We start from the raw sequence: 21,981 nt of genomic DNA, 5'->3' as shown, positions 1-21,981 counted from the left end.
TGATGCCAGTGGACACAGCTATGAAATAAAAAAATAGAAATAAATGGTAGTTTTTCATTTACTAAATGAATATGTCATTTGACAAATTCCCTGAACAGCTTAATACTACTTTCAGGTCTGTTTGCTGAATATGAAGCTGTTGGCAAAAAAGCTTAGTTCAGCATAACGACTGACAACTATGGGAAATTGCTAGCCTGGCTCTACACAAAGGTAATACAACCTGCCTACCAGCACAACTAAAGCTCACTGGATCCAATTTGTCAACGGCAATGCAAACCAAAACAAAGTGCAAAATGCTGAATGTTGAACCAGGAGTTGTCAGAGTGCCTCCTGGTTGCATGGGACCTGTGCGGTGACAATACCACTTTGATGCACTGACAGCACCATGAACTGCTCATCACTTGCAACCGCCATCTGCTCTGTCTCAAGGTTTGATTCAAAAAGGATATTGCGCCAATCATATTACAGCACAAATCACAAAGTTTTGCAGAGGAGTTTTATTTTTGCATGCGATTGCAATTATCCATGTGGCAAAATATGTTGCCTTTGCGCCAAGAATAGAACAATGGAGAGGAAAAAGAAAAAGAAATGTTCAGACAGGTCCTAACCGATGAGGAGCAGCGGCATTCCTCAAAAACTTCAGGCAAGGAATTTAAATGTGACAGGGAGAATGATATTTGGGATTTAATTTCCCAGTCTGCCAGTGCTCCAGTTACCATGAACTCTGTGAAGTAACTAACTATGCTAATAATTCCACTGGAACTGCATGTAGGTTAAACCTTTGTGAATTTAACTGATTTTTCAATGAGGCTCATTGGCAGAGAAAGAGGCCATTTTTGCACCCTGAATACTAGTTCATTTAAATATGTGCAAATAGCACAGAAGCACCTTGATGCTATTTGCTTGGCAGAGCAGTAAGGGTCCATTTATATTTTGAGGAATTACATGATTTTGTTTATTTGAGCAGGACTTTGCGGCCAAAAAGTGGCACGATCCTTAGTGAATTTGCCCCTGAGTGATATCAATACTCGATCATCGAACTATAGGAGTATTTCCCAAAATGCTGATCCTCTTTTAAAAAAACTAAACAAACAAACAAACAGAGACAGAGTGACGGACAGATGTGCAGACATTTTAAACTCCCATGAGTCCTATTGAGGGGAAATGAGGTGGATGTGGTGGGTACACAGGGACAGGAAGAAGAAGCAGGGAGCAAACACTTTCTCAGTTTCACACCACTGTGGAGCTTCTGCTATTCTTCTGTCTTTAATCCCAGAGGAGCACACACACACACACACACACACACACACACACACACACACACACACACATATTCATTTTCAATAGCATTAACATCACCAGTTCGTATCAATTCTACCCAGTCTCCATAGAATAACGTCTAAATCGCTTTTAAAAGCAGGCGGTATTGTGACGGAGCAGTGAATCCTCATTCACCAACAGTTAGTGTATTTTTTCCATGATCTTATATGGTCTTGAATTAAAAATTCATTCATGCTAAATATTACAATAAATGTGCAAAAATAAGACTAAAAATGTATCTGGATGCAGTATGTTTTTATGAGTGTGTGTGTGTGTGTGTGTGTGTGTGTGTGTGTGTGTGTGCGTGCGTGCGTGTGTGCACTACGTATATGAGGGGTAGGGAGTATGAGAGGGAAGGGTGTGGGAGTGGGTCTGCAAATGCCTTCCCACATACACCATAAAACCCTCATAAAACATACACACACATACACACACACACACATCAGGCGAGACACACACCAAAGGCCCAGCAGCAGACCAGCGGACTTCAGTCCTGCTGTGACCTGGCCAAGAGGAAATCACACACACTCACGCAGACACTGTACAAAGCTCTGTCTTCATTCATGAGAACAAATCGATTCACAATAAAAGAAAATTGCAAGCAGAGCACGAGAAAGGGGAGTTTTTAATTATTTGAACGTTACTCGCGGTGAGTATTTGAGAGACATGTCATGTTGTGTCCACCCGAATGGACATTTGTTTTACAAAGTAACATTAAGGGGTTCATAGTGGCACAACATAGGAAACCATTTCGAACTGACAACATATGAATTCTGATTGTAAAGGTAACAAGGAAACAACATGGAAATGCAAAATATTCACCTGAAAATATAGGACCAAGGCTTTTATTGTCCCAAAACTGGAGGAATGGATCTGGTCTGTATTGCCATTGTCAAAGTTGAAAGGAGTAATAAAGTTTGCTTTCTAGGTGTGGACTGTGCAGCATCTTGTTGTTTTATATTCTTTGTAAATATCCGTATGCCTTTATTCGCGGTGCAAAAGTTCAGAATAATTTTTTTAATTTGAACTGTGTGTGAAGTACTTATGACCAATACAACAGTTTGAAGAAATATATTGACGTGCATGACGAGTCAAATGTTTCCCTTGAAATACATTTTGCTGATAATACTTATACTTTTACTGGTCATGAAGTATGAAGTATTGGTACTTTTGCTCAAGTAAAGGATCTGAATATTTCTTATACCACTGACAAGAAGTAACAAAATGCAAATGAACTTTTTATGTTTTTGAAAGAAAGGTTGACATGTATTGATTATCAAGTATGAAGAGTAGTAGTCTTTTATTGGATGGACTAACATAAATTGTTAATTCCTCACCTCGTCTTCAGCTGTATCTCGTTCTCTGGCTCGCCGCATGTTGGCGCCTCTGCAGGGAGGAGAATGACTGGATGTGTGCCCAACCTGTGCCACACTGGACCGACGGCCTCATTCTCCATCCGGGGATGATGACTTCATCACCTTGTTCCCGGCTTCCTGTCTCCTGGTGTGGACGCCGGGCTGGAATGTTGGAAACTGGCCGGGAAACAAACACATGTACACGCTCGCACACATGCACATACGAACATTCCCACAGAGAAGGTTAAATGTTGACATTAGATGCATTAAGGGATAAACATGCAACACAAGATAGATGTGATGGGTTTTAACAATGCTTAATTACAGGGAAGTCTTTTCTGGCACAAAACGAGTGCAGGATTAGAGACAATTAAAGACGACGAATACTGAACTGAGCTGTGGAAGAACTCCAAACAATCCCACGTTACAGAATACTATCAATAATCTTTTGTCATTTCCGATTTCTATGAGTACTGTTGTCTTCCTTTTCTATTACTCATCAGACTGTGAACCCATTATTGATGGATACATGTTTTAAGTAAGCAGGAACTATCATCATTAAATTGTGCTGATGCTGCTGGACGAGTCTAAATGTGCAATTATTCTGATAGTCACTAGAAAGCAGACAGCATTGAAGTTAATGAAACATTAAGTCAACATTTTATTTAACCCCTTACAGTTCATACATGTCAGATGTCCGACAGTCTTTCATGCTGCATATTGATTATATTCAGTGTTTCCTCTCCCTGTTTCTGTTAAATAAATATTAGTGTATTGCAATGGGAACTTCAAAAGTAATAGCAACTTTAAACATGTCTTTCTACTCAAGCCAAAGATTTCATGTAGTTGTTTGATGGATAAGGTTTCATTTTATTGGGGAACATGTTTCAGCAACATAAAACATCCAAGATAGAATCACGGAGTCATGAAAAGCAACAACTCTTCATTCTCAATTGACCAGAATGCAATGCAGTATTTTAGCACTGTGTTTTACGACTCAGTGAGTAGGTGTTGAGCAGTTGCAAGTTGTTTGGGGGAGTCGACGGTGAGGGACCGTATTTGTGAACGCAGCGCATCAGTGCTCCCTCATAGACGCTTTTCGGCTCGCAGATACTGTTCAGGGCCCTTGTATTATGTAAATGTTTACAGGTTATGAAACTAAGTTAACGCCATAGCATCAGCCAAGTAAAAAATAACAAAAACATTATAAATATACATGAATGAGATGATTTTTATCTGTGTGAATTGAACTTTGAGCTGTAGCTCTTGAGAAGTGTGAACTCGATACTGTCCTAATGTGCGAACACACCATAACGTAAGCCGTTGATTTGAAGACTACAATTTTGAAGCCTTAAGTTTGACAGTCGCCATCTTGTTTTTTTGGAACCAGAAGTGACACGAGAGGGTGGAACTAAGTTCAACTGAATGCTCAATAAGATATTTTTAGTCGACCAAATTGTTATAAAATGAACCTTTATGAACTGAAAACACTTTGAAAGGGTTAAAGATCTAAAACGAAAACACGAACAGCAGCTGTGGTCGCAACTTCACGAGATAGCCACGACCTAAAGCACACCCTGATTTATTGTCTATTTTACACTAAATGGGACCATAATTTGCTAAATGAACATCATCCTAAATTGAATAAGATGCGAAACAAGTGATTGAGACCATAATCTCACGCTTTACAATGTTTACCCAGATGATAAAAATCAAGTGAGAAGTAATTTCCTCAAAGACTTTTACACAATCAACATTGGCTTTACCTTTCAGACCCGGAGGTTGTCGCCTGGAACTGTTGGTGGCATTGGAAATCAACATAAATGTTTTTTATGTAGAATAAACTGCTCTTTTATGTTTTTGAATAGTACAAAATAGGTTTCTCTCTCTACTGTGAACCAGATTTGATCAGACTTTTAGACCCACAAAGCAACAATCATTGTGTCACATCTGTAGTTTGAATAGTCCCAGATTGTTACCATGGAAGAGCTGAAGGAAGCAGCTGGCCGCCGCTGGATGTGGGGAAGTTTATCAGTTGTACATTTACCAACCAGTTAATCTTTTTCCTTTCAGTACTTTCTCATATAGAACGGAAAAATAACACCACAATCAAAAACTGACACAGAAAAGGTTTATGCTTTATTGGAAGTGGTTTCAAACAACAATTTAAAAACATGGACCTTTTTTATATTCGGTTGATTTGGCAAATGTACGTCCGTCGAACTGCCCCAACTCTGTTAGTGTGCAGTGTTCAGCCACATCAGAGCAATTTATTATTTCAATATAAGTTCAGCTACAGAGAGACGGATCCCCAATAATGAGCCGACACCTTGTTCTCATTCACCTTTCCTCCATCGCATCCGGTCGGCAGAGAAGACTCTACTCTCTACATGGCAGACCAGTCAGTGTCACAGTTGCTGATGATGGTAAACTTCTCTCTAATGCAGTCCCATTTTGTCCTGATTAAACCATTTGACTTTCTGATGGCAGCTTCAATAAAAAACAATGGATATCTAACTTCCCAGCAAACCTCTGGATATATAGTTACGCCTAGTTGTATCTACAATTACCAAATCGGAATAGGCATGTTACTCACAAAATGATGAACACAGCTTTAGTTCTGACGACCATTCCGTTGACTCATTTACCATCAGAGAGGAAGAAGGAGCCAACTCCACACAATACTTGGCCTGGTCTCTGAAGGAAATAAGAATAGCTCCATCCATCCAACAGCGAGGACACTTCCTGCCTGAGGTCATAGTTAGCAGCGACTCCATAGATCCAGTGCAAGTAGAACGCACACTTCCCGGTGCCGAGGGTCAAAATGAACAGCTACAGATCAAGGAGAGTGGGAACTTCCTGCTTCAGATGGTCAATAACTGAGACTCCAAAGTCCCACACTTCCTGGCGTCAGAGGTGACTTCGAATGAGTCCATAGATCACTAGAAGAGGACACTTCCTGAATTCAGCCGCTGATAGACGGTTGTATTGATCTAATAAACAGCACATATATTTACTCCATCTAGAACGAAGAGTTGCTGCTGTCAAAGTTCATCCAAAAGAAACATGGACCAAGGTCAGAGGGCATGTTCTTGATGCGCTCATCTTAAGTTAGTTAACCAAGAATCAGAATACTATCGTTATTTGTACAACAACCAAAAAGCTGAGCATTTTTTTAACAGTTTACTGGTTCAACTTTGAATTCAGCCTCCAAGTTAGTGATGCTGTTGAATTGGTGTCACGCAGGTGAAAGCAAGGCAACGAGGGAAGGAGCTAAATGCAGACAATGCAGGCTGACAGCAACCATCTAGGAGTCTATTGTGAAGGTGGACAGATATGCTGAGTGGCAGTAATGAGTCCAGGGGACAGCAGGAGTGGGGCAGGAACAGACTTGCCCCCACGTAGTTTTGCAGTATGTTAATATACTAGGCATTACAGTAAGCTTGTCAGTGGGTCTGTCAAAAACAAATTAAATAAAACAAAATTAATACATATTTAATCAAATATATGAAAATAAACTGCCTGCAAATAAATGTTCAATGGTGTGAATAATTAGTCAAAATGAATCAAAAGAAGTGCATTTCCAACATCAAGCCAACTTTAGAATGACAGTACACCTGTTAGAGTGATCATATTAGTAGAATGATCTGGCCTGGGCCTGGCCTCCTTCCCAATGGCCCTGCCTCCTTCTTTGCCTGGCTTCATTGGTCCGGTCTCTTTCGCCTTGCCTCATTACTGGTCGGCCTCCTTTCTCCGTGGCCTGATTCCCCCCTGATTCCCCCCGCCCCTCTTCCTCCTTCTGTTTCATGGATTGTGGAAATCTGGATCGTACATTTCTGTCATATTCATTAATTGTGTTCTAACTCTGTAATGCTGTTTTTTTTCCCTGATCCGATGTGAGGTCCTGGGACAGGGATGTCGTTGTGTACAGATTGTAAAGCCCTCTGAGGCAAATTTGTAATTTGTGATTTTGGGCTATACAAAATAAACTAAATTTAATTAAATCATATGCATTAATAAAGCGTTAAATCAAACTTTCATTTTCGAGAGTCTGAAAGTATTGAGAGTTTGTATACTGCGGCATTGCCTCAAAATATTAGGATATTATATGAGCCATGTCGCCCAGATCTAAAATTAGAACTCATTCAATTTTAAATTGTTGTTCATAAGTTTTCTTATACCTGGTCCAGGAAAAAAACAGCATATGGTATATTTTTTTTTTCAACGTGTGACACACTTTCAAACTAATAACGAATAAGAGAAGATCAAAACAGAGAATGGAAGAGGAAGAAATGAAAAGATCAGAGATGAGGTCGGGAGAAAAAGACAATGACAAGAAGGAAAAGATAAATGTAAAAATGGTTGAGGAAAGGAAAGGACAGAATAAAAAGAGGGAGAGAGAAGATGAAAAAAAAAAAGAGTAGAGTGATAAAACACCTCATTGAAGACGGTCATAGGGTTGGTGGAAGAAGGAGAAAAGAGGAGGATGAAGAAGCCGCTTTCGTTTCCTTTCGATCAGCTCTTGTATGAGATTTGCTCCTCTGCATCTTTTTCTGTGCCTCGCTGCAGACCTCTTCAGGTCCACACACACACACACACACACACACACACACACACACACACACGCACACACGCACACACCAGCTGTTGATGATGATGTCGCTGCCAGCTCCTTAGCTGGAGGAGGTTCTTGGCTGCACACATCAAGCAGCAAGAATTTATATGACGAAAAATCAAAAGAAGTTTCTCCAAGATTAATTTACTCGTCTGGAATGCAGAGACAGGACCACTATCTGTTGAGTTTTAGCTGGCAGGCACTGTTGGGAAAGTTGGTCGAGTGTAATTTGTTCCAGAATCTAGAATTTGTCATGTAATCTAGAATCTACATGACATTTCTATTGTATATTCATTTTACTTATACATTTTGTTAAAGGTTCTCTATGCCAGTAGTTCTTAACCTTTTTGACCTCCCGGCCCAACTTTAAGTACAAAGTGGCCCGGGGCCCGTTCAAATATTAACACTGTCTTTTAACTGATTGACCTCCCTCTTTGTTTGATTTGTATTCAATAACTAAATCAAATCCACTTACAGTTGAACAAGCAAAAACATGACAATGTGATCACAAAGACATTTGTTCATCATGTGTATGTAAACCTGCGCATACAACAAGACGCCCAACAGACAATTCATGGTACAAATCAAGCTAATACAAGAACAAATTGAAAGGCTCAAGTCAGGCTTATTAACACAAAAATAACTAATGAATTAGATTTTACGAAGCACTCTCGAAGAAAACTGAATTTTTTTTAATTTTGATGAATAAATAATGATGTGGTAAACAAATTAATACATTGAAAATAATACGTTTCAAATTAAATAAACTGTGAAAAAATTAAAATGTGCAAATGAAAATTATAGCCTTAGAATCTGCGAATGATATGCTTCAGCAGTCTTCATGTTTGCAGAACAGGAAGTTGCTTTTCATATCTGTGTCCAGTCAGTGATACAAGTGCATCTGTAGTCCATTTTACTTCCTCTTGAAAAATCCCAGCGACTTTCAGACGAGCGCTGATGTTTGATCTCGAGATGCCGCTTTAGCTTCAGTGCTGCGTTGGTAGCGTTAGCTCACACACTCCACACACTGGGCTCTGGCTCGTCACCTCCGTTAATGAAGCCCTACTTAGTGAAGTCGGGGGGGTTTATCACCACTTTCGTCTTCATTTTAAAATACTTCTCCATAACTTTCGCTATAGGCTAACGGCTGGCTGAGTGTCTTCTTCTGCCTATTGGAGCTTGTAAAACAACTGACTGACGCATTACTGCCACCAAGTGGTGGGAAGCTGTATTGTAACTGAGCGTCTCATGGATAACTAATACCTCTGGTGTCTTCAATTGATAACTTACGCGGTGCCGCGGCCCATGGGTGCAAAACTGAAAGTTGTTTGCGATCCTCTAGGTGGTGCTCCATGGTTAAGAATCACTGCTCTATGCGACATTCTTTGCAGCAAACAACTATTTATTATATACAAATTGCAATAGAGTAATGTCTACCAGAGCAGAGAATGAAGTGGCTCTACCTCTATGTGTGTTGTAATCCAGGCTTCTCTGCGCTTTGTTAAAAAAAAAGGCTGTGCTGGCCGTGCCTTTCAATGCGTGTTAATGCATGCGAGCGTGCCCCACTGGCTAGCTCATGACCCCCACTGCGGTCTAACTGATGACGTTGTCACAGAAGCTTAGCGCCCGCCCCCTGGTTCCCCTTCAAGTAAACACTGTTAGCTCTCAGCAGTAGTAACCAGAAGAGAATGGGTGAACAGGAACAATAATTATTCACGTTACATTCAGTGTCTACGAACTGTAGTACATAATATTAGGACTAACAACTGCAGACTTTACCAAACCTTTTGTTTGGATTTCATAAGGCAGCAATGATCGTGTGCGTTTCCCTTCAGACTCCTCTGGGTAACCTTGTTGCTTTTTGGCTGGATGGTCACCAGGTCCCGGGACACCGCAGGCTTCTTGTCAGCGATGGACTGTTACATTTCCCTCCGTAAACGTGTATCAAGTCCCAGGATTTATGTACACGGCAACAACAAAAACTACCTACAACAGTCATAATTCATAACAGTGTTTGATGGCAACACCAACATGATGAGTCACATGGATAGGTATTTTACGTTATCATGGTTTTGTCTAACTTAAAAAACAAACAGGATAGTTGCTCATAATTTGTATTGATTAATTTTCAGGGCATCTGCTCACCCTTATCAGCACTGTTGCCTTTGTTAACGCCGTTAGCTGCCGGCTTATGTGTTGCTATGTGCCGTGTGAAGACAATCCACAAGTCTCTGAATTTCATTATACAGTTTCTTGATTTGTTTTAGATCACTTACATTGATTTGATCTGTTATTTAAAAAAAAATAAAAAAATCACTTTGATCTGATTTTGCTTTTTTGTATAACTTGAAAATACATGTTAATATTTTTACAGTTCTAGGGTAAAGGAAAGCCAACCAAATCAAATAGAGGGAAAACATCCCTGCACTGTACACAGAGGTCCAAGTCAAGCCTTCAGTCACTAGACGTAGGATCCCATGATGACTTATTCATTACATACGAACAGGACATAAGAGCCTTCTTTTCACTGACGGACTGAAACTGCAGTTACATCAACTTTGAGACATCAAGTCAAATAGTTTCCAAATAATGTTGAGTTCACAGAATTTGGTCTCTTCACACACAAAATAACTTAACACTGTCATCTAGAGGAAGGACACAGTAAGTACACTCAGGCCATTAAATAGGTTGCTGGTGTTCTTTCAGTGTTCACCAAAAGAGGAATCTCCCTCTAGAGGAATTGGAATGATAACAGCTAGCTTGCGTGAACCTTTGTGCCTTTGAGCTTCATGTTATATGGCAGAGTCCTTCCTTACTGCAAATAGATGTATAGTTAGGCTGTGCACTCCAACAATAAAAAAAACTGACAAAGTCAAAATATAATGTAATGGGCAAAAGTATAAATTGAAATGCCGAAAAGAAACAAAAATGTTCAAATAAGTAAATAGAGCAAAGTACTACTTCAAGATGGTAGCTTCCAGCATTTTGACACATTATATTATGATTGATCTGTTACTTCTCTACGCTTTATTATCATCATCATTTCTATCAAGAGAAACATTTTCTAAACGCACATGTTCAAATGCAAATTAAAACGTTCACAAGCACCGTGTGAACACGTATTGTGAACGTTGAGTGGATCATGTCGGAGCTCCTCAGCAGGTCCTGAGGAGAGGCCACGCAGATGAGATGCTGAGATACAAAAGAGGATGTCAAAGGCTAGCATGTCCTTTGGTCGGCTTCGCGAAAGACTCTGGAACAACCATCATGTGTCCGCAAGAGTAAAAGGGAAAATCTACAGAGCGATCATAATTTCCACCCTGCTGCGGGGCTGAGACATGGACAGTGTACAGGAGCCAAGAGAAGAAGCTACACGCTTTTATGAGGAGACATTTGCGGTCAATTTTGAAAATCAAATGGCAGGACAAGGTGACTAACAGAGATTCTCAAGAGGACCGGACTCCCTTCTATGGAAGACCTCCTCATCAGAAAGAATCTTCGCTGGACAAGACACCTTCTGAGAATGCCAACCGATCGCCTGCCGAAGCAGATTCTCTTCTCGCAGCTACCATCTGGCAAGAGACATCGTGGCCGCCCTCGGCTCCGCTATAAAGACACGATCAAGAGAAACCTTAAGAAAAGGGAAATTGACTCGTGGACATCTCTGGCGCTTCAGAGAGGTGCATGGAGAGTGGCTGTAAAGTAGTACATAAATTGAAAACAGTCTTTGTCGCTTCGCGAGCGACAGCAAGTGTATGTGTATATATATATATATATATATATATATATATATATATATATAGGCACAAACCTGGATGTGACAAGTAGAGAAATAGTACGGTATATGTTTGAACACCCCTAATATGTACGCAAATGTTTAATTGTAACAGTAGTTAATCAGTGTTTCATTAGTTTTAGCTGTATAATGTGAAATGGGTCATTGTCTCCTTGTCTCTTATTTGAAAATGTCCATAAATAAGTGTTCAAAAAAAGAAAAGCAAGGACAATAGGGGGGTCTGGAAAATGCGTGGGCGGGACTACTAGTCTGGGCCTATCATAGGGCCACTGGCAGTGGTTTTCAACTATGCATGGCGTCAAACTCCGAGGTAAAATGTCATACCCGCATACCAATCATTCATTCATTCATTCATCCATCAATCCATCCATCCATACCCTCTCTACTGGGCCCAGCGGAGCGAACTCACGCGGGCCCTCGGGGAGAGGCACGTGCACCTCCGCCCACCATGACCCTCTCTACTGGGCCCAGCGGAGCGAACTCCCGCGGTCCCTCTGCAGCAGAGAGGTTGTAGGGAGCAGAGACTGGTCCCTCTCCAACGAGCCTAGTGGAACTCACTTCTATTTATAGCTCTGGCTCTCTGCTCCGTGATGTCACTAAGAGAGATCAAAGGCTCTAATAACTGCTACTACGGTAACTGTGACGTCATCTGTTCTGCCGTGTGGGGGAGGAGCTAATTCTTTTTTTGTCGCAGAATGAACTGATCAAGAAATCAAAGACTCAAATAATTGTTACTATGGAATCTGTGAGGTGTGGGGGAGGAGCTACATCTAACTTTTTTTGTCGCAGAATCAACTGATCAAAGACTAACTGTTTCTATGGAAACATTGACACACATAGCCATGTTTGGTTTCCCAGCATTCAATAAATCCTCATCTTTGCAAAGAAACTATAGATTTTCTTTTATTTCTTATGCATGTTTCACAAGAGCAGCCCAAACACACAATGTTTAAAGTCGCGATAATGCTGCAAGTCGGGTCTTGCAGCATTTCGACGGTGAAAACGTACAGAATAAACGTTATAAGTGGATGTGCTAGCGGATGTTAACACGAAGCTAGCGGCATCAAAAAAAGTTAAAACATTGTAGCTACTACTATTTGTTGTGTGTTCATGTATTGAAGCCAGGAGACCGCGATATATTTGCCGTGCCATGAACAGGATTTGCCCCGTTTTGACTGCATTTGTATTCATACACAAAAGGGATTGACAGTTAGACTTGTCAATCCCTTCGTCTAGAATGAGTTCAACAATGTCCAACACACGGTGGCATGCATTCATACAAGAACACGTTGTATTGAAAAAAATGTGTTGTGAATTTACAGGTAAGCATATGCATCATGATGCAACAACCAGAAATGATTCCCACTCGAATTCCGTCCAACAAATAGTCTACAATAGACCATCTAGGTCTAAATACTTCCCATCATCGGGTTTATTAATGATTGATGAAGGGCCCACCTTGACAAGTCAGATTACGAAGTCTACAGTCTCCTTTAAAAAAAAAAAAGGTGTGTTCAAGCTACTCCCGGCGGATTTAGTAAAAAGAAAACTACAACTCCCAGCGTCCCACAGCGACACACAACTACAAACGAGAGGGAGGCAGCAGCTGGGAGAGAAGGAGACAGACAGGCTGCGTAAAGTGGAGGAAATAGAGAGAGAGAGAGAGACTGCCAGACTTGTTCTTACATAAATGGCGGGTTTCTCCGCGGCACAGGAGGACAAGTGACGGAGACAAATCTGCTCAAAATGGCCCAACACCAGGAGGTGGAACACATCGCCAAACACTTGGATAAAATGGTTCACAAGAAGAACACGGTGAGTGCAAAAAAACAACAGTTGCAGCATCCGCAGAAAACACGCGACCAGGTGATGAGCTCTACCTTCAACTGCGGAGAGGAACATTCTGGAAACAGTGCCATGAATCCGCTCGCTGCTGTGCGCACGAGGATTACTGCTAATAATTACACTCATAACAAGGTCGCTGCTTCTGTTTTTGATGATTGGGGGAAAAAGTTTGTCGATAAATCACTGCAGCTATTGGTCAAAAAGCTGCCAATTATATCACGCGCACCTGGAAGCAATTATCTTGTTAACTCACTGTAGTTTATTAACTATAAAACGCTTCAGGGATTATTTAAATCACATGTGGTCTATATTGAAGTGTGGTGTTAAAACGGAATCATAGAGGAAGTATTATTATTATTATTATTTTTATTTTATTTTTTTATTTGTAAATACACGTGCCTGGTTAGGATCTATAAAGGTTTTACTTTTCTACTGGTAAACAAATGTCAGTTAATAAATACATGTAGGAAGAACATGCAGAATTGTATTTTAACAATCTATCTAATAACACTATAGTTTTAGGGCAGTTCGGTCCATACGCTGATGAATGTCACAAGAAAGTCAGCGATATTTAAAAAACGTTTAACTACTTAAAAATACCCCAATCAAACGTATCAAAAGTCTGCAAATGGTATTGATCACCACATAAATACAAAACAACTGGAAATACAAAACGACTGGGTTTATACAAAACTAAAACTGATCATATATTCAAAGTTTCATGAGCTGCATCACCACTGAGGCCACATCCAGTATACAGGCCAAATCATATCAGGGTTTATGAAAAGCAAAATGTCCCACAAACGACAGTTCATCTGAATGGTATCATCATGATTAGAACATTTGGTAGAGGTGTTCACTCCAGAATGAAAAGTGTTTTTGCAGATACTGTTAGATAAAATTAAAATTAACATATATTTAAGTGCATATTTTTTATTTGCTGCATTTTGAAGTCAGTATTACGTTTTATCAAAGGATCTTGATATACCCATATAATAATGTATATTCAACAGCTAGCAGTGGTTTTAGATGGGAGGTTTTTAGGGCTGGGTATTGCGCCAAAATTCGAACTAACCATATTACAGGTGGTATCGAAACTTGTTTCCTATTTGGTACCATATCCCATATCTACATAAAAATGTATTTGTATAATCTTGCTTACAGCCGATTACTGCAAGCATCCTCAGATTTAATGCAACATGTAATTGACCCACGACCTCAGCAGCCACAACCCTTACAGCCGAGATTCCTTGCACACGGCTCTCAACAAGGACATTGCTGAGTCGGCTGCTATCAGCTAACAGTGCTAAAAGCACAACCAGTGCTGACCAAGCTAATGGGGTTGACCTCATTGAGAACCGGAGGGTTCCGCAACAACGCTGTTCCATACTCGTGGTTCGGGACAACGTTATCAGCGGGATGAACGGCAACCAGCTAGCCAGTGGGGCACACAGACCACTCCTATTCACATAAAGGGTATCGCATAAAAAAGTGAAAAATGGTGTCGAGTGAATTAGTCTATTGCTATCTGTATCATATTAAGGGTACTGGCATTATCATTTTCAAATGATACTTAGCCCTAGCAGTACAATAAACATTCAGCCAGAGGCCCAACACAGTAAGCGAAAGGAGGCTAAAAGCTAAGCAGAGCTACAGAGGTGTGCCCTCATACATCTGCTATGCAGAATGTGCCATCATATTCAATTTTGCAGCTGTTGGATCATCTTAATTTACCCAAATATGGAATTCCTGATGTCATGTATGAGCGCCTATTTGTCCTAAATATGTGACAAATTAGTGAGACTCTCCTGAGCATGAGCTCCACTCACTAAAATTCAGTTGTGTTGTTCCATCCTTCTCTTGGTGACCTTTAGTATGACCTTCAGTATACATTAAACAACTGTCTCGGGAGTGTGGCTGACAGCTGCTCCGCTGTGGGAGGCAAGAACACATTTCTGATTATTTCTGTTGATTTAAATGGTCAGAAATTTGGCAGACCGTTTACCAGACGCACATCATTGGATTCGGGTTAGGGCCAGATTCATCATCCAGGTTCCCTCGCAGGGCTGTTTATGTGGTGAGTCGATCTCACCACATGTACTGGCTAGGAAGCTATTGTGAAGGTTTCCATTGATTGTCCTGTCTACAGGACGGAGCTCTCGACCTGCTGAGGGAACTAAAGAACATCAAGATGTCTCTGGAGACCCTGCAGGTAATTAACTCCGCCCCTCTGCAGTGTCCCTGTCACCGCTAGGTGCACCTAAAGCCACGAAACAGCTGACACAAGATTAATTATTACGGCACAAGTCTGTTTAAGTAAGTACGGTATGGACATCCACCACGCCCGGCCCATCAGAATCGCTCTGTGAAGTAGAAGTTAATATTTATTATTCAATTTAAGTGAGCAAGTTAAGTTTATGAGTTAACTTCGAGTCTCGCTGAAGTGATGTCGATGTTTACTCAAGGGCGTGTCCCGACCCTTTGACGTCCCTGTTGAGTGAGGTCACAGGAAGCATCCTTCTGACCACAAGCAGTGAAACATCCTCTTGTTAGTCTGGTATTAAGTTGCTCTTTAAATAGACTTGTATTTTAACATCTAAAATGTAAGTGTTTAAATGTGCACAATACAACGGCACAAAAACTCTGACTAAATATGTCAGTCAACAACCTTTTGTTTCCATGACTGAGGGGATGCAATAGACGAGATGGCACTGACGTCATTGAACACTGTGCAACATGCAATATTGTTGATGTGACAAGAGGAGGCTGTGTTGTGGTTGAAAAAATTAAATCTTTACCAAATTCTCTTAATTTTTAATGACACAATATCATTGACTTTTCTTGTTTAGTTTTTTTGTGCTGTGCATGTCATAACAGAACGACACGTTGGCAGCACACCTTGAACCCAGTCAGGAGGAGGACTCGCACTAACTAATTAAACAATGTGGACAGCAGGGCTCGGGAGAAAGAAAGGGACTAGATCGACTGACTGAAATGTTCACTATAACATGACGTTTTATTCACTAAAACTACATTAAGGGCGGTTTCACAAGCCAACATGTTGTTCATTTTAATCCGACTCGACGCAGTTCAGTCCCTGATGTGGTTGGTTTTGGGCAGTTGTGAGCGCATTAATCGCGGACCAAAGCAATCGGTCCAGACTAAGTCCTGGAGTAGAGTCGAAGTGCTCGGATCATAGATGGGACCGACACGAGAAAGCCACGTTTTTTCACGCTGTAGTTTTGTCTATGTCGACACAGAGAGGCCAATAAAATGACCACCGACTGGAGAAAACTAATGCGGGGAACAAGTTTTGTTCAGCAAGGTAATGCACACAATTGTTTTTAGGATTTTTGAAGTATAAATATAATCGGCAGAAGTAAAACATTTATTGTAAGGCTATAAACTAACTACACCACAGTCACATGACTTCATGTCACAACCACTAGGCTTACGGTGGTCTATTGTGTCATTTAGCCACTTAGCCAACTGACTTTTTAAAGGCATTCAAAATCTTACAAATTCCAGAGAGGGGTATTTACTGACACATTTTATGTTACATAACAAAACGTTAAACTCTCCAAAGCTTGTGTTAACCACTGACCTTATTTCAGGCATCTAACCAAAAACCCATTCACAAATGGTTCCCATCGACATCGAGACGAGGGAACCAGAAGTGCGAAAATGCGAAATCATTCCTGCGTTTTAGTCCAGAGCAGCAGAAAAATTTAATAAAACTTATATTTCTTTTATTATCAATTACAATTTTAGAAAATAAATGTCTGTTTCTGTCCCTCTGCAGTCCACCAGAGTTGGGATGTCGGTGAACGCGGTGAGGAAACACAGTTCAGATGAAGAAGTTCAGATTTTGGCCAAAGTTCTCATCAAGTCCTGGAAGAAGCTGCTGGGTAAGTGTTTGTGTGTGTGTGTGTTGTGTGTTCTTGTTCTTCTGCCTTTGTGACTCCCCATTAGAGTTCCAGTCCAGGAGAGGACAGACTTAGAGTCCTGTTGGTTAGTAAGTCAATGGCAAGTACTGATGGAGGAGACATGTCCACGATGACGACTGCAAATGTCTTGATTGCCAGACCACCATTTTGTAGATCTGCCGTCGCGTTCTTGCTTCTTTGCAACCAGAAACGACACAAGAGAGCGGAGCTGAAAACCCTGAACACATGGACAACTCCCAGATGCTGCGGTGGTAGCAACCTGTCAATCACCAGGGAGCCACACTCTAAAACATCTCTTACTCGAAACGGGGTACTAATTTACAAAACAAACGTCATGCTGTTTTTTTAAACTAGGAATTGAGACCAGAAACTTTTATAGAGTCACCCCCTGCTGGCCATTAGAAGGAATTCACCTTTGAGGCAGAAATAAAGTTTGCTTAATATAAAAGGAGAAGAGCGATGCATCAAGCGTGTGGGCTCCGACAGTGAGATGTTTTGACAGGCATCAGAATGTGTAATGCAGGTGTGTCCTCAAAGCTTCTTCTCGCCGGTTTGTTTTGTGGCTCGTCCTGCAGACGGTGTAGAGGGGAAGTCGGATGAAAAGGAGAAGATGAAAGAAGGCTCCCCTGTGAGGTCATCGTCCACCTCCAAGGACTCCGGCAACAGCGAGAAAAGGTCGGTCGCACAGTGACGCTGTCATGTTTGGTTACACCTGCTGTTGGATGAGGATGAGGTCACTGTTAAACACAGAAGTGACAGTACATTTGTCACATTCTGTCTTTAATGACAGAAGAGGATTTAAAGTGGAATGTTCCTTTAACCAGTCATGTCCTGTTTCTCTCAATCCAAACCCTACTACAATTTTTCTTCATAATTTCTCCTCCTGTTAATCAGCAGTAAGAAGTCAGGGGAGTCCCCCACCACACCCTCCATGCCCACAACACCCACCTCACCCTCCATGCCAACTACACCCACCTCCCCCACTACCCCAACCCTACTCCCTCAGGTCGCCTCCTTCCCCCCAGCCCCCGTCACCACCCACAGTGTGCGGAACAAGTGTCGAGAGCTGCTGGTGGCAGCGCTGCAGACTGATGGTGAGAGGATTATTATTTGATGGACAGCGTTTTTTCTATCCAAAAATGTGATTTAATGTGCATGCTATAACACACTGAACGTGAACACTTCTTCAATCCTCTCATTTGGTTAAGAATTCAACCAACTACAGGCTGAACGATAACAAAAACTCCCCTCAAAGTCCATTTATTAGCTGTTTTGGCGCTTTACATCGTATCACATGATCTTCAAGAGCACATTCATCTTTTTCTCAAAGTTTTATCATGCTCAGAAAAAGAATATCTACATTTCCATGACTTCATGTGCTGATCAAGGTCATGTGACCTGATCGAAAGCTGCAGAGCAGTTACGAAATGAACCTTGAGGTCAACCGTTTCTAAGGTCAAGAATTAACTTTGAAGTTTAACTTGTGCAGTGTGTTTCATACATGCACTCAAGGTTCACTCACTAGATGTGTGTGTGTGTGTGTGTGTGTGTGTGTGTGTGTGTGTGTGTTCCAGATGACCACAAGACCATTGGAGTCCACTGTGAGAATCTTGCAGCACAGATTGAAGAGGATATCCTTTTGCGTCATCAGCAACTTTAAGGACACAAAGTTACACATAAACAAACAGAACCGGGTTTCACACCTGCATGAACGATCTTAATCTGAAGGGACTGAGCGACAGGGCGCGTTTCACTTTGATAATGTCGCTCAAGTGTTTATCTGTCCGCTCAGCATTTTGTCCACCTCCATTTACATGAATGACAGCTGGCTCAATAGTTGAACATCATTTTAATTCTTCTCTCCGTGTGTTAGTCCTTGACCGCTCCTTGTGCCCACAGATCTTTCAGGAGTTTAAGACTACAGATATAAAATATAAAACTCGTTTACGAAGCCGCATCTCCAACCTCAAGGACCAGAAGAATCCCGACCTGCGGCGTAACGTGCTGTGTGGGAACATCTCTGCGCAACGCATCGCCTCCATGACTGCTGAGGTCAGCCATGCAGACGCTGTGTCTCGTCCTCACCTGTTGAGGAGGTTTGCAAGTTGGCTTTAGGGCTTTGGTTAGAAGGAGGTTTCTGTTTCGATCAGGGGCAAGGGGCACTATTACGTCAATGAAGGCTCGTACAGAACGTGTGTGTGTGTGTGTGTGTGCATGTGCATATGTGTGTGTGCAGGAGATGGCAAGTGCAGAGATGAAGCAGATGAGAGAGAGTCTGACTAAAGAGTCCATCAGAGAGCATCAGCTGTCGAAGGTCGGGGGGACTGAGACCGACATGTTCATCTGCAGCAAGTGTCGTGGAAAGAACTGCTCGTACACACAGGTATACACACACGCACACGCATACACACACACACATTTAATGAAAATACTTTATTAAGATGTTTTGTTTGTGTTAAAGGTGCAGATCCGCAGTTCTGACGAGCCCATGACCACCTTTGTGTTGTGTAACGGCTGCGGCAACCGATGGAAGGTAAAAAAAAAAAAAAAGAAAAGCATATTGAAATAAAAAGAAGTATGAAATAAGGGGAGGCGCAACACCGTCCAGACCCAGCTGTTACCACCATGGGAGCACAGTGCAGAGTGGTGGCCATGAGCGAGCCAGTGGGCCACACATGCACACACACTCAGACCAAAACAAAGCAGATAGAAGCTTCGATTAAAACACACACAGAGGGAGAGCGACTTCATGCTCTGCTCAGGGAGACTTCTCTATATAGTTAGCATATTAATGCTCTGAATTTGGAGGTTAGCACCTTTTTTAAGGCTAAACATCCAAAAATCAAGTATACATATGCTCCATATGAGAGACAGCAAATCCCACATTGTTAATATGACATATATGGACTTTCTTTTCAAATATTGACACTTTAATGTTGATTGTATATAGGAGATGAGGTATGTAGTTGAGTTAAGTAGCTTCACTAAATAACTGAATGTCAACACATAAGTTTGATAAAGGTTGAAGGGTTGACGTGAGTAACAGACTCACCACAAGGTGGCAGCAGAGACCTGGCTCTGCTTGATTTTCTTTCTCTTCCCCTCTGCTCACCTTCAGTCAGGGTTGATTGCGTTTACTTTTTTATGTCCGTCTTACTCTCTCTGCCACCTGTTTCTCTTCCCTCCCAACTTTTTTGTACTTTACATTTATTCATCTTACCTTTTGTGCGACGTCTTCTTTTCTTCTCCTTTCTTCTTTGATTTTTTTCCCTTTCCTCAGATGTCGTCCCTTCCCCCTCTTGTTTACATCTCATACTTTCCCCTTGTTCTTTTCACCCTCCTCCCTCAATCTCACCTCCTTTTTTCTTCAGCACGTTTTCTCCTTCCTCCCTCTCTAAGTTTTTCCAGCCCTCCCTTCCCCCCTTACTCCTGGCTCGAGGTCAAGGTGAAGCCACTACTTTCATACGCTGATGTTTTGTGGGAAGCGTCTGTTGTTGTTTAAGCACTTTAATAATCTGAAACATGGCATGGAGCTCCGACATATTTATTTGTTTTATTACATTCTTTGAAAATACGTGTTTAAAAGTTTGTTACGTTTTCCAACCATACATCGCACTCGGTGTAACTTTGTTTTAGCTTTTAATGAAGACCAAGCACAACATCAATGTATGGTTGCTGTTTTTATTCATGACTATTCATGTTTTTGTTTGAAATGGATGAATTGTAAATTTGACATTTTAGAGGTTCCAGGTTAGAACCTCAAAAACACAAACGCCACATAATAAAAGTACTACTATATTTTAAGCTAATTAAGGAGCAAATTTACGGAAATAGATTAATTGAAGTACGAACTTGTGCGGTTCATAGTTTGAATTGAAGTACGGCTTCTACTGAGAGCAGGTTGTTGACCCTGAAACTGAACAGATAATGTTCTGTTAAAGCAAAACTCCAGCGAGCTCCATAGAGGTAAAGCGTGGTTGATAAATCTCTGTAAATGTGAGCTACAACTTATTACAAATAGTTGGTTGTCCATTGGTACAATGAACAGGCATGCAAAGTTGTCACCTTTTTTTATTTAAAATATTTGAATGTCTGGGTTTGCAAATGTTTTGAGACGTTCAAAGATGTACACATTGTGTTTGGTGAGTAACGCATTGTAAGAGTAAACACAACTGTCTGTTTACAAAGAGTAACCTCCTTAGGTTTTCAATAAAACATGTTTTAATTGTTCATTGCAATCTGCTGCAAAGTAAGCTTTAATTATAAGTTGAGGTGATGAATCTTTAATCGCAATCTTTTTTCTCTTTTTGTTTTTACAGTTCTGTTGAAGAGGGTGTGTGTGTGAGAGAGAGAGGAAAAAAAGAGTGTGTTATTCTATCATGAAACAAAACTGACTAAGTGATTTGCATTGATTAAACAAATATTTATTTTATTTTATTTTTTTATAAAAGTGAAAGCTGTTGAATATGCTAGTTCATGTTGTGTATTTGGTTTCATTTGTTTTGTTTTGAGCACTTTCTTACGCTAGATGAAGCTCTAAGCCAAATAGAAATCACATTTTGGCCTTATGGAAATAGCAGATGTGCCTTTCTTTGCCATGTTGTGCTGCCACACTATTTTGCCCTTAACATTTCTATTAAAGTGGCTCTTGGATTAAGATCACTTTACTGCACTTTCTTCTTTTCTGTCTGGCTTGTTTGGATTTTGTAGTCAACTGCTTGTCAACAGATTTGAACAAAATGTATCCTCTACTCTAAATCTGGTTGACTTTACGGCCACTGACTGATAATAACGCAACAACCAGCATCACTAATTCTGGTCTGCAGTGTGTTGCAGGCTGTAGCCACACCCACTGGGCAGACTAGCCACACCCACTGGGCAGACTGTAGCCACACCCCCTGGGCACTGTAGCCACACCCACTGAGCAGACTGTAGCCACACACCCACTGGGCAGACTTCAGTAACATGAGAGGTTCTCCAAAGGGGCTGCTGCACAGAAACCCCTAAATTACACTCCAAAGCCTCTGCAGTTTATCAAAGTATTCCCTATTCTTCGGACTGCCGCCACTACAGAGAGAAGTCCGCTGTGTTTGACTTAAATTG

General features: G+C 41.1%; 1 protein-coding gene across 2 annotated transcripts; it reads left to right on the top strand.

The window, feature by feature from the left end:
* Positions 1 to 12,683: 12,683 nt before the first annotated feature.
* On the top strand, positions 12,684 to 21,559 carry tcea2 (transcription elongation factor A (SII), 2). 2 transcript variants are annotated; one of them, XM_034538367.1, is made up of 10 exons: positions 12,684 to 12,901; positions 15,081 to 15,143; positions 16,734 to 16,839; positions 17,454 to 17,553; positions 17,773 to 17,972; positions 18,453 to 18,509; positions 18,776 to 18,930; positions 19,115 to 19,261; positions 19,340 to 19,411; positions 21,198 to 21,559. In XM_034538367.1, exons 1-10 carry the CDS (start codon positions 12,833 to 12,835, stop codon positions 21,204 to 21,206), a joined length of 978 nt encoding a protein of 325 aa, XP_034394258.1. In that variant the 5' UTR covers positions 12,684 to 12,832; the 3' UTR covers positions 21,207 to 21,559. The 2 variants fall into 2 exon arrangements, with proteins under 2 accessions (XP_034394258.1, XP_034394259.1); XM_034538368.1 differs by lacking the exons at positions 19,340 to 19,411; positions 21,198 to 21,559 and having other exon boundaries at positions 18,776 to 18,974; positions 19,115 to 19,235.
* The last annotated feature ends 422 nt before the right edge of the window (positions 21,560 to 21,981 follow it).

Source organism: Cyclopterus lumpus, chromosome 7 (assembly GCF_009769545.1).
Source record: "Cyclopterus lumpus isolate fCycLum1 chromosome 7, fCycLum1.pri, whole genome shotgun sequence".
Classification (NCBI taxonomy): Eukaryota; Metazoa; Chordata; class Actinopteri; order Perciformes; family Cyclopteridae; genus Cyclopterus; species Cyclopterus lumpus.
This window is presented reverse-complemented; position numbering and strand designations above follow the sequence as displayed.